This window comes from Apaloderma vittatum, unplaced genomic scaffold (assembly GCF_000703405.1).
Source record: "Apaloderma vittatum isolate BGI_N311 unplaced genomic scaffold, ASM70340v1 scaffold4005, whole genome shotgun sequence".
NCBI classification, from domain to species: Eukaryota; Metazoa; Chordata; class Aves; order Trogoniformes; family Trogonidae; genus Apaloderma; species Apaloderma vittatum.
Window position 1 is genome coordinate 1 of NW_009717501.1, and position 12,689 is coordinate 12,689.

At 46.8% G+C, this 12,689-nt stretch overlaps 1 protein-coding gene across 1 annotated transcript; it reads right to left on the reverse strand.

Annotated features, from left to right (window-relative positions):
• Positions 1-5,353: 5,353 nt before the first annotated feature.
• Positions 5,354-11,951, reverse strand: LOC104274310 (chromosome unknown open reading frame, human C11orf85; the record flags this gene model as incomplete). The annotated part of the gene is made up of 5 exons (XM_009869905.1): positions 11,851-11,951; positions 8,887-8,932; positions 7,980-8,055; positions 5,688-5,691; positions 5,354-5,475 (listed from the first exon to the last, which is right to left on the reverse strand). Coding segments are annotated over exons 1-5 (349 nt in total), but the record flags the coding sequence as incomplete, so codon positions are not given.
• Positions 11,952-12,689: the final 738 nt, after the last annotated feature.

Genomic DNA, 12,689 nt, shown 5'->3' on the forward strand with positions numbered 1-12,689 from the left:
GGCTGCCGGCCAGGGTCAAACCACGACATGTTGTAATCAAATTTCAGTTTTAAAGAGCTAATTGCTTAATGAATACTAATCGCTATCTTAATTAAATTAGTTTGTTGATAAGGATAAGAAATACACAAAACCTCACTTATGCTAAGAAATCACAGATGCAGGCCTTATGAAAATGGCTAGAATTAGAGCTGGTACAAGTGGTAGAACTGGCAGGGAATGTTTCGTACTTAGCAAAGCCAGATCTGTAGCACTGTAACTGCACCTTAATAATAACAGCATATTTCACTTAGATCAATATACGCGGGCATGCCTCCCTATCTCTTGTGTGCTTTGTGATCAAATGTGGTCTCACCAAAACGACCAACAATTGTATGGAAATAAGATATATTAATATTAATAGAAGCTGAACCAATCATTATAAAGGTCAAAATTAATCCAGAGGCTGAACCAATCATTATAAAGATCAAAATTAATAGCAGGCATTGTGTGCATGTTTATGTTAAAATATGTTAAAGATCATAATTTCGTATAAAAAGTGTATAAATAGGCTGAATTTTTGTGATATATCTGAAGCATTGGGTGATTTCCAAGCTTCCCAGCACTGCAATTAAAGAAGTGCCTGCTTATCTACGTGTAGATAAGTTCTATCATTTTTGCTACCTTCCCTTTGAAAACTGCAACAGTGTGAACCTCATGATGCTCAGCAAGGCCAAGTGCAAGGTCCTGCCCCTGAGTCGGGGCAATCCTCATTATCAGTGCAGGCTGGGCAAGATGGGACAGGGTGCAGCCCTAAGGAAAAGGATGTAAGGGTGCTGGTGGACAAAAAGCTGGACATGAGCCAATGATACACGTTCACAGCCCAGATGGCCGACTGCATCCTGGGCTGCATCCAAAGCAGCGTGGCCAGCAGGGCGAGGGAGGGCATTCTGCCCCTCTGCTCTGCTCTGGTGAGGCCCTGCCTGGAGTCCTGCATCCAGCCCTGGGGCACTCAGCACAAAGAAGGACACGGGACTGATGAAGCAGGTACAGAGGAGGGATGCACAGGTGGCCAAAGGAGCACCTCTGCTCCGAGGACAGGCTGAGAGAGCTGGGGCTATTCAGGCTGGAGAAGAGAAAGCTCCAGGGAGGCCTTCTAACAGCCTGACAGTACTTACAGGGAACCAGTAAGAAAGATGGGGGCAATCTTTTTAGCAAGGCCTGTTATGACGGGACAAGGGGTGATGGCTTTACACTAAAACAGGGTAGATTCAGGCTAGATAGAAGGAAGAAATTTTTTACAATGAGAGCGGTAGAACACTGGACCAGGCTGCCCAGAGCGGTGCTGGAGGCTCCATCCCTGGAGGCATTCCAGGCCAGGCTTGATGAGGCTCTGAGCAACCTGATCTAGTTGAAGATGTCCCTGCAGGGGGGTCAGACTAGATGACCCCTAAAGTCCCTTCCAACCCAACACATTCCATGATTCTATTCTATAGAAAGATCTTACAAGACTCAGTCATGGCGCAATGAAAAGGCAGAAGAAACTCTGCACAGAAAATTACAAAGGGATGCAGGTGTGGAAAAACAGTCCTGGCTTCACACACAAAACAGTGCTCTTTGAGCTGATCAGCATCACTGGGGAGTGATACCTCGAGATTCTAAAAGCTCAGCATTCAATAGCACCCCAAGAAAACCCAAACCCCATGAGGAATTATGAGCAAAAGAGCTTCTCCAAAAAGGAAGAATGACCAAGAGGTGGTCTGACAACTGCAGACAAACTCCTTCCTGGTGGGGAAAATGCTTATGCTGAATGAGTTCTTCAGTCTAGCAGAGTAACTGGGGGAAAAAAGGACAGAGGGCTTGAGATTGGTGTCTCACTAATTTAATTTTGAAATTAAGAACATACTTTGCAGTTATTAACTGTTTTAATCTTAACTGCTGGGGCAAGATACAAGACTAAGAGAGAACTGCCAGGGTCACGAAATAGCCCTTTCTGGCCTTGTATTTGATCAATCTACAACTCAGTGTTGCCTAAAAGAGATCAAAAAGCATTCTGGATCCCAGTCTCATTCTTCACGCATTTCCAGCAGCTTTATTGTGAAAAGAAGCTGAGATGGGGGCAGAAGGCAATGAAAGGATAACATCTGTATGAGCAGCAGAAGAACTGGCTTCAGACTTCTGTTCTAATCCCTGCCTCAAATACTCTTGGGAACCGGGTAGAGAGACAACTGGACACAGTCTTTGCATCGCCATGGAAGGGGAAAGGTGAGCACAAACACTTCTGATCACAGTGCTGGATCTAGAACTCGTACTCGTGAATATCAAGCACAGGCATAAATTCTCTTTTTTTAAAAGCTACTCTCCACGAAAGAAATAAGGCTGCTGGACTCTAACTAATAACGGCCCTGCCTCTGACAGGTGAGCAAGAACTAAGCCATCACGAGCCAGCCCTGGGCCCTCCTGCTGGCAGCAGCCAGGAACAGCCTGAGCTGCTTTAGGAAGAATTCTTGCCCACAGCTAGAGGGAGGTGAGCCTTTCTCTCTGCTCAGGACTGCTGAAGCTGCTCTGTGTCCAGACTGGGCTCCCCAGGACAAGACGGGGACTCTTTGGGGTGAGCCCAGCAAAGGGCCACAGAGATGATGAAGGGACTGGAGCACTTTTTGTATGTGGAGAGGCTTTGAGAGGTGGGACTGCTCAGGCTAGAGAAGGCTCAGGGGGAACTTAACAATGTGCATTCGATAGGAAGGAATGAGGAAGAGGGAGCCGGGCTCTCCTCAGCAGCGCCCTCTGGCAGGGCAAGAGGCAAAAGGCATGAACTGCAAAACACGAAATCAAACCCAAACACAAGCAAGAACTTCTTATCTACAAACGTTTTTTGCCATCAGTCTGAAGCTGAGAGGCAGCATTCATCAGCTGACTCGGGGGAACAGGCCAGGAGGCAGGGAGAAAACTGTTCCTGGCTCTTCCCTTGTCAATCTGGGCTCAGGCATGCCAGCCAACGCACTGCTTTGCCTAGTTGATGAGTTCTCACCTCGCTGTGATTCTACAGATCATGGAACACAACCGACAGTTAACGGCATGGGACCCAGAACACACGTGGAAACTTTCTCCAAATATACGCAATGCTGCTACGGAAGGAAGAAAAATGGGGCAAAGGACTGTGCAGGAATAAAATATAAGGAAGGTACAAGAGACATTCAAAATAGCAATGTGTGCCCTGGAAGACTATTCTGTAGTCAACTGACCTGTCCACACCCGACTGCGGGCATGAGGTCTCTGCTTCGACTTCCACTCTTCTCCTCTTCACTGGTTGTTCCACTGCAGCACTTTCTGACGCTTCGTTTCTTCTCTTGACCTTCAAAACATTGCAAACTTGGTATTGGTAAAATTTAACTTCTCTACTTAAGAACAAAACTCAGAGTTTTGCAAAACTGTTCATGTTTATACAAAGAAAACCAAAAGCAATGATTCTGGAAGAAAAGATTAGCTTCCTTAGTCAAACAGAAGGTGAGCACTGAGATGCCAGCCAGAGAATCACGGTCAACAGTTTTACACCAAAAATACAACTTTTCAGGAATAGTGCTAGTAGAGATAGAAAACCTTCTTCCAGGGACATCTTCACTCGATCTTCAGACACTTTCCCGTATGGCAAACAAACCCAGCCTGAGCTCTCATTAAACAACTTCCCAGAGAAGCTGAACTTTGTTGCTTATGACACGTATAGAACCTACGAAATTACTTAATTTTTCAGCAATATCAACCACATCCAGAGTCTCACAGTGGGGAAACCACTGGACGGCTCAGCTCAGACTTGTGGAAAACACATCTTCCTGAAGCCAGCAGGGCTCGCCAGTCCCGAGGCAGGACTTCACGGAAAATCTGCTGGACCTGACACGAAGATTTCTCTCAACTTGGATGGTTCTGGGTGAGAATTCAGTGCCACACTACATTGCCTGACCAACACCTAGAAACAGGAGAACTGTAGCATTGCAAATATATACATATATTCTGCTTCTCCAGGCTATTTAGAACATAAATTAAATGAAAGAAAACAAAATGTAAACACATGCACAACTTACAAGCTCATCGCTTTCCTGGTTTACTTCTTTACCTGTAACAGAGGTATTATAAAATTTGGTGAGTATTTAGACTGGACTTTCTCTAACCTCTCTTGCTGAGAACACAACAAACCACTGAGAAACAGCACTGGACTTGCATCGGATATGTTGAAATTGAAAAATCTGCAAGTACAGCTCCTTCAGAACTGGAATTCCTGTCTATGAATAGCACATGTCAATGGAACGGAGACAACTGCTTTTCTTGAAGCAGCTGAAGGAGTCTTCAGAAGAGAAGAAGGGCCTGAAGAGCTGTTAGCATCACCCTGTTTCAGACACCAGATGGAAGATGCCTGGAGCATACATGGCCTATGGAGAATACCAGCCAGCTGGATCCACTCACGCCTTCCTGAAGAAAAATCCCTGCCAACGGGAACTTGAAACAGCCGTGCCTGAAAGGAACAGCATGTTACGCTGCGCATAATTTAGGAATAGATAAACTGTGCAACTACTTGGGGAGGGCGATTAAATACCGGAGCCAAGTACACAGGGAAGGGAGAGAATTCGCCACATTTAGAAGTTTTTACGTGCAAACGTGGCATGTTTGATACGGGATGCTACACACAAGCAAATGGATCGTGAAACTAAGAAATGACTAATTGTCCACTTTATAAAGGAGACCAGATTATCTACTAAACAGTTGTAGGAAAAAACAGCACCAGTGATCAGACGGGGAACAGTCAGAATAAACTTGGTTTTCACAGCAGAGGAGCTTAACTGTAGAGTCTCACGGAGATTTCAGCCGGAGCCTGAGACTGTTGAGGGAATTCACAGAAAACCTGGAGAATGAGACACTAAGAAGGGGGCATTTGTTAATTATACAAAAGACATTACCGCCATCATTACTTAAGGGAAGGAAAAAAAATGCATTATTTCTTTAGGAAAGAAGAGTCCAAGAGTGTGAAGTTCAATGTCAACCAATGCAGTCAAGCAGATGGAAGGAAAACATGCATTCCATACATGTGTGCTGGCTCCAGTCTAGCTACAGACATTAAAGAATGAGTCTTGGGAGCCACTGGGCATTGCTTCAGAAAAACACCAGCAGTGCTTCGAAAAAAAGAAATGCGGGAGATTTTAGAAAAGCCACACAGGACACAAGAGAACCCACTGCTCTGCTCTGTTTCAGATCCACGGCACAGCCACACTGCACTCGGTTTTGCTTCCTCTAATTTAAAGACACGACAGATAAAGGGAAAGGGAAAAGCATGACATGCATCACTGATGTTTCCAGAAATGATCCAAACACAACTGCAGGGACTTACCAAAAGATACGTTTTGCTGGAATGAGTTCAGTTCCAGATACATAGTGCAAACATAGGGATAAGGCACAAGAAGCACATTCTCGTGGTGGAATCTCATCCTTGATACTCTTTCAAAAAAAAATCTGAGAACAAGGATAAGACTCAAGAACACAGTATGAACATTTTAAAGGAGCACGAGTCCTGACAAGGTCTTCCTGTAAAGCTTCAAAAGTCACACCACACTGCACTTGTGCATGAGGGAGCAAATACAACTTGTCAGCATGAACTTTGTGGAAAAGTACTAGTAACACATCACAAGAAACCCTCCTCCAGGCAATACCCGCCCAGCAGTCACTTGTCTCCTTAACTGTTTCAGTTCTGACATCCCCACAAAAAAACCCACACGCCAGGCTCTTCCAACCACATGAATAAAAGCTCATCAGTCTTCCCAACTAAAAAGTATTTTTAGAAACAGATTAGTTTAAAAATTGCAGAGGGCTAGGGTTCCTAGGAGTAGCATCATGACATTTACTTCACAGTTCAAAAGGGGAGGAAAAAAGAGAATTGATGTGACAACTGCCAGAGGCACACTCTTCACGTGGATGCAGCTCCCACACCGAGGAGCCCACACAAGCAAGAATGACCAACACTGAACAGCAGCATCCTCGCGCGCCTCTGACCTCAGGAAGCAACAGGGAAAATAAGTACTTTGAGTTCATTTGCTAGCAGAAACTAACATCCTGGCCTGGAATGCCTCCAGGGATGGGACCCCCAGCACCTCTCTGGGCAACCTGTGCCAACATCTCACTATCCTTGTGGTGAAGGGCTTCTTCCTAATGTCTAATCTAAATCTGCCCTGCCCTAGTTTAAAACCACTGCCCCTCATCCTGTCACCACATGCCCTTGTAAGCAGCCCCTCCCCAGTCTCCCTGAAGTGCCTTCAGGCACTGGCAGGCTGCCGTGAGGGCGCCCCCGCTGCTGTGAGGTCTCCCCGGAGCCTTCTCTTCTCCAGGCTGAACAGCCCCAACTCTCACAGTCTGTCTTCCTAGGAGAGGTGCTCCAGCCCTTTCATCATCTTTACAGCCCCCTCTGGATCTGCTCCAACAGGTCCATGTCCTTCTCGTGTTGCAGGCTCCAGAGCTGCCTTTAGGAGTTGCCTGCTATGAGGAGTCTTCTGAGACTGGAAGGGAACGCCTTTCGGGTGAAAACATGTGGGCATCAACGGCTCCTGGGCACTGAGAATCACAGGAGGTTATGCTAGGGCCCTGCCTGACCTGATCCACAAATTGACAGCCTTGGGATTGAAAAGGCCTGTCCTTCAGCTAACTTCTCCCCTCAACAGTAGAGTAACTTCTTAACCCTTTACACTGCAGCAACAATAGAAACACTAGTTAGCATTTACCATTTCTTTAATTCCATTATTGTCAGGCTAAATTAGTGAGCTGCAGAGTCCGCAGCAGAAACAGCCAAGTTCTGCCCACCTGCACAAGCAAGAAGAAAGGGAATAAGGTTAGCTGGGCCCTTGATGCGCTCTGATGAAAAAAGTCTAGAAGGCGGAGGAGTTTGTGGTAAAGCTTGCTGGCCAGAATAATCCAATCTCACATGCCTCAGCACTTACAATCCAAAAGCAAAATCTGCAGGAAACTAAATGCAACAAAACCTGTGCGTGCCAGGATTTCCATATTAGCTCCTATGGGCCCATGCCGTGCAGGGGCACAAGGCTTTTCCAGCGCTGTCTTTAGACAGCAGCTAAACGTCCCTGTGAATTTTAGGGAAGAAGGAAAAACTCTGGTGACTGGTCCCACAGGAGCAAGGGGGATGAGCAAAACAAGGTGAGTACCGGGTAGAGGACACGGGCTTCACTGCATTTCCAGACTTCAAAGGCTAAATTGAAGAAAAGGCCAGGATAACCAGATAAAAATCCTGCAGGCTTTGTGTGTTCAAAAGCCTGTCTACTCTTCCAGCTATCTCAGCTCAACTTCTTCTCCTCGTAAAACTCAACTCTGTGAGGTGCTTCTTGCTTCTCTCTGGGGAAGGAGCTATCTACATGAGGGAGGAAGCATATGCTCACAGTTGCTCCTGCCCAAGAAACTGCTTTTATTCTCCACATCCTTCCAGGTAACATTTCATGGTAACACTATTGTGCTCCCTCAAAAGTTCAAGCTCAAATTTATTCCTGTACAGACTGAAGATGGCTTTGCAGGTACAATCCATCCCCAGAGGCTCAAGGATGTGATTTAAACCTCATGCACCTTACAAGAAAATGACTGTGGTCTTCTCTACTAGTGGGCCAGCGTTGCCGAGCCTGTAAGGAGCGTTTTACATTTTATTGACATGAAGCAACATACTCACTTCACTTGCAAGTGCACTAGGTTGGCTTCCTTTACATACATCTACATGTTCATTTTCTCCAGCTAAACCTGATGTGGAACACAGGGGTGTCCACCCAAGAACTTCCACATCAGCTCTCTCTCTGGTGAAGGTAACACCTGAGGAGAATCTTCAGCTAACCTAAAACTGTAAAGCTCACAAGAGTTGTACTGCAGGCTAATGACCCACACCATGAGACATGAACGTCAGCCTACACAGTGCCCAACAGACACAAGTCATTGAACCTTTTCTTTTACAAGTAGGAGGGAAAGGATACAGGGAAAGACAGTGAAATGGTCTGTAGAAAACGGGTGTAAGTCATCTAGATTTCCAAGGATTACTCGAATTGCTTCCTGAAGAGGCCAAAAAAAAGAAAGGAAGGAAGAATATTAACAACAGTCACAATTCCAGTGTCAAGGATAGCCTGGGGAAAAATTAGCATTACTTTACAGTTTGCATGAAGCACGAAAGGCAGCTCTCTCCCACCACCTCAGCGCGTGCTGCACTAGCAGACTCATCGAAACCGAGGTGAATTAGTATCTTAATCTTGAATTAACAGAGAAGCATTACTACAGAGAGGGCAAGTGCATTTTCAAATGTGAGAACTTTTACATTTAAGAAGACCCCTTTTTTTTCTGCAAAACACACGTAGTATTGGCCAGTATCAAAAATAAATACACGTCTCTTTTTCTGAATATTGACTCAATTGAGTTACAAAGGAACAGTAATACAGCCCCAACAAACTCCTGATTTACAAACAGGAAACTCTTTCTAGTTGTACCTTTCAATATTTTCAGAAGTGGAAAAAAATAATAACAATAATAACAACAATAATAATTTTCCATATCCATTAAAATCAGCACATTTCCTTCAACAACATCTATAATGTTATTACTGTACTCGGAAGACTTTTTTAACACTAAGTAGCAGGAACAGTTTTCAGCGGGCAATATATTTGTTTCGTTTCCTCATCAGAACTCACCAGCTGTGACCAAGCTTGGCCACAAAGCACTGGCACCATGAAAAGAGGCAAGCATGTGCTATGTAGGATCCTAGTAGTGAAGTTCCCCATTATTTGCCCTTGAAATGCTGCACTTGGCAAAACGTCCTCAGTCCCACAAGGAAAAAATATTTGCTCAGTCTAACACTCAGCTGAGGTCCCGAGGAGTTGCTTCATCTCCTACCTCTAACTCCTTGGCAGCACTGTCAGTGCGGTCGAGATCCGGAGCACTGTGAAACAAGTGGAGAGAGAGTGAGTACCATCCCAGGCCAAGAGCAATGGAGCGACAGTCGCGGCAAGATCTGAAACAGCAACAGAACACCATTCCCACTGCACACAGAAAACACTTAGCAGGCAAAGGAATTCCTCATTTGTCATTCTTAAAGTACATCCTTTATTCCACAAGGACTACTTTGTGTGAATTTTCTGTCCGTTTGTATCTCATGTATCCAGGGACACAATGGACAGGAGATCAGACCTTCTAAGTCCATCCTCAGTAACGTTTAGGATCCCTGTTTTGACAGATGGCCCCCAAACCAGCACCTCTGTCTCCCAGCCCATCGCAATGCCACTCTGCTCCAGGGACTAAAAAGAAGGAATAGGCAGGACGCATCTCTCAATCCTCTCTGCGGTGCAAATCTGCAGAGGAAGGGACCTGCGCAGCGCTTGAGTTGGGCCCCGTGATGCCGGAAGCCACATGCTGCTGTGCTGAGCTGTGTGCCCAAGCACTAAGCACAGCTCTTGTGAGGCAGCTTCTCAGAAGCTGTTTGCTGCTAGGTGCTGGCCAACAAGCAAACGCACACGGAAAGAGAAAGTCTTAAAGAAAATCCCGACCCATTGAAAAGTAAACAAACCAAGGTCACTGGGAAAGACCAAAGTGGAGTGTGAGGGATTACAGCTCACAAGTATTCGCCGGTATGTGCTCTGGGAGGCAGCCCCTGGCGTATCCTTCACATCCAGGGGCCCCAGCCAGAACTTGGTCAGAGATGAGAACTTATACTCCTCTTCAGAAAGGCTCTCTCCTTGCTCAATACAGAACAAGCTAACAGAAGGGATCACATTGCATGCCACAGCGGGAGCCACACTTGCCCAGCATCTCTGTGTGCCTGAGCAGCCAGCACAAGCAATTCCTCCAGGAGAAAACCCTCAGGGCAAGTCTGTCTTTTACACCTCTAAAAGATCATCCTCTTCACTTGTTTTACACCTTCCCCATCTGCCTAGACCACTCAACACTCTGTGCTTTAGTCACTTCGTTGCCTATGCAACTTCCTATTTGAGGCTTTCCACAGAGCTGCTGCCTCCCACAACACTCCTCTTAGTTGTCCCCTGCACACACAAAGGCTGTTTTCCTTTCTCTTCCTTGCACGCCAGTGGTACCATGGGCTAAACTACTCTCCCTTCACTCCCGTTTCTCAGGCTTGTCACTACAGCACCTTCTAGAAACGGAGAGGAGCAGCCGTCTCAGAAGTCCTGCTCAGTCCCTCTGCCAGCAGGAGAGGCAGGCACTTGTTTCAAAACAACAGGCCAAGTTTCTCACATCCTGTCATGGGTTAGGGCTGGGCCGGCCATTAAACACCGACAGACACTCTCTAACCCCCTCTTTCCCCCACAAAAACGGGAAGGAAAAGGGAATGAGTCAGAGAGACTTACAGGTTAAAGAAGAAAAACTGGAACAGCTTTAATGAAATAATAATGGAAATAATAGTGAAATGATAAAAATAAAGAACTATATACAACTATATATAAGCCTGATATTGAACCTTACTCTGTCTCCTGATAACAATCCCCACTGATGATGCAGAGCAGACAGCACTGGGGAAGCCCCAGGCTCAGCGGTGGGGAGTTGGATACAGGAGCTGGATCCAGGATCCAGGATCCGGATCAAAAGCAGGAGGTCAGATGGAGTCCTCTCTGGACACCGGCCATTGCAGAAAGAGGGACGAAACTCTTGTGATCACTCAATTTATACTAAATATGACGTATATGGGATGGAATACTCTCAAGGGTCACCTGTCCTGTCTGTTACTCCCCGGAGGTGCAACCTTTCACTTCCTTGTGACCCCTCTTACTACCTGGCACCCCCAGCGTGGCACACAAGAGCCAGCAGCGGCCTTGGTCACTGTACGAATAAGTATCAGCCAGAGCCTTTCTGCATACCAGTCCCAGGCAGTAACTGTAAACATCAGGTGTTATCACTGCCAGTAGCACACACTGTCTGCAAAAACACGCTGCTAACTTCAGAAAGTGCAGCCTTATAGAAGAGAGTAGACTGGAAAGTAAAAATCACTAAACAGAATTGGAGTTTTTAGCTCAAACCAGGACACATCCACATCTGAAATAGAGGTGGAAAGGGAACCTTGGGAGACAAACCCCAAGACTACAACAAATGTCTCCTGCCAGCAGCCAGTGAGAGCTTCAAGAGACTCTTCCCACACCCAGGCTCGAGTGCTAGGGTACAAGGCCAGCAAAAGGCACACTGCTAACAGTGGGGAGCCTGAGAAATAAGGATGTGTGTTGAGGACTGACCCAGGGGCTATTTCAGACCACAGGACATCACGCTCAGCAACAAAAGCAGGGCAAGAAGGAGGGAGGGAGCACACTTGGCGTCAGCACATTTGTCTTCCCAAAGTCACTTGTTATGCGGGCTGCAGTCCTGCTTTCCCGGAGGTTAAAGCCCTGCCCGCTGGCGGGATGCAGGGAGAAACTTATTTGGCTTTGCTTGCATGCATGGCTTTTGCTTTACTTACTAAACTGCCTTTATCTCAATTAACAAATTTTCTTACTTTTACCCTTCTGATGCTCTTCTCTACCCCACCATGGGGCAGTGAGTGAGTGGCTGTGTGGGGCTGACAGCGGAGGCTAAACCACTACAAAGGCTCTAGTTAAACGCTTACACAATTTCAAAGTGCTGTTACTAAACCCAGCTTCTTCTCCCACTGGAGCTCAAAATCCCCAAGTTGCAGTGAAACAGAAGCGTTTCTTACAGCTCCAATTGCTCTCTCAGGCCAATGCTCAGTGCGTGCAAGCACAGCAGCAGCTTTTGAGCGGCTGCTTTCATGGCCAGGGAATTTTCATGGCCTGAATTTGGGCTTTCACATTAGTTCTGTCATGAAACTGCAGGTTCACTTTCCAGCTTTCACATGCTTACCTGTTGAAGTTGCCATATCGGATTCTGAATTTGTACACCAGCCTGCCTGCATGAAGGAACCTTGTTTCAGGCAACGGATAGGCAAATGGCTTCAACCGCATCTTTATTTCTCTCTGAATGCCAGCCTGGGGAAGCAGGAGAGTCAAAGGCACGTTACTAAAACCCTTCAGCAGATCTCATTCTGTCACACGAGACAAAAAGGCTACAGGCAGTTTCTCCTCTAGGTGACATCTGCTGAAAGAACACGTTTCCTACCAGGATCTCCTCCAAGTCAGAAAACAGCTGATTCGAGTGCCCATTCCAACAAAGCCAGGTATTTTTAGGTAGTGTTACAGGACAGACTTCGAGCTGATGGCTGCCCCGGTGCCTCCAGCTACCCTGCTCTGGACATGTCACAACCAGTGTCCCTGAAGCTTTGCTGGCCTCTCGCCCCAGGGGCTACAGGAAAGCCCGGGCAGGGCCAGGTCAGGGCCCGTTACTGATGCCAGGCTCTCAGGGACACCCCTGGCTCCTTCGGGCCACAGAATCACAGAGTCCCTTGGGTGGGAAAAGACCTTTATGATCATCGAGTCCAACCACTAACCCAGCACTGCCTGGTCACCACTGACCCGTGTCCCTGAGCACCACAGCCACATGTTGTCTAAATCCCTCCAGGGCTAGGGATTCCACCCCGGCCGTGGGCAGCCTGTTCCAATGCCCAGGGACCCTTTCAGGGAAGAACTTCTCGCCAATGTCCAGCTTGAACCTCCCCCCCTGCACAATTTGCAGCCATTTCCTCTCGTCCTGTCACTTGCTACTGGGGGGAAAAGGCTCAGCCCCTCCTCTCTGCAGCCCCTCTC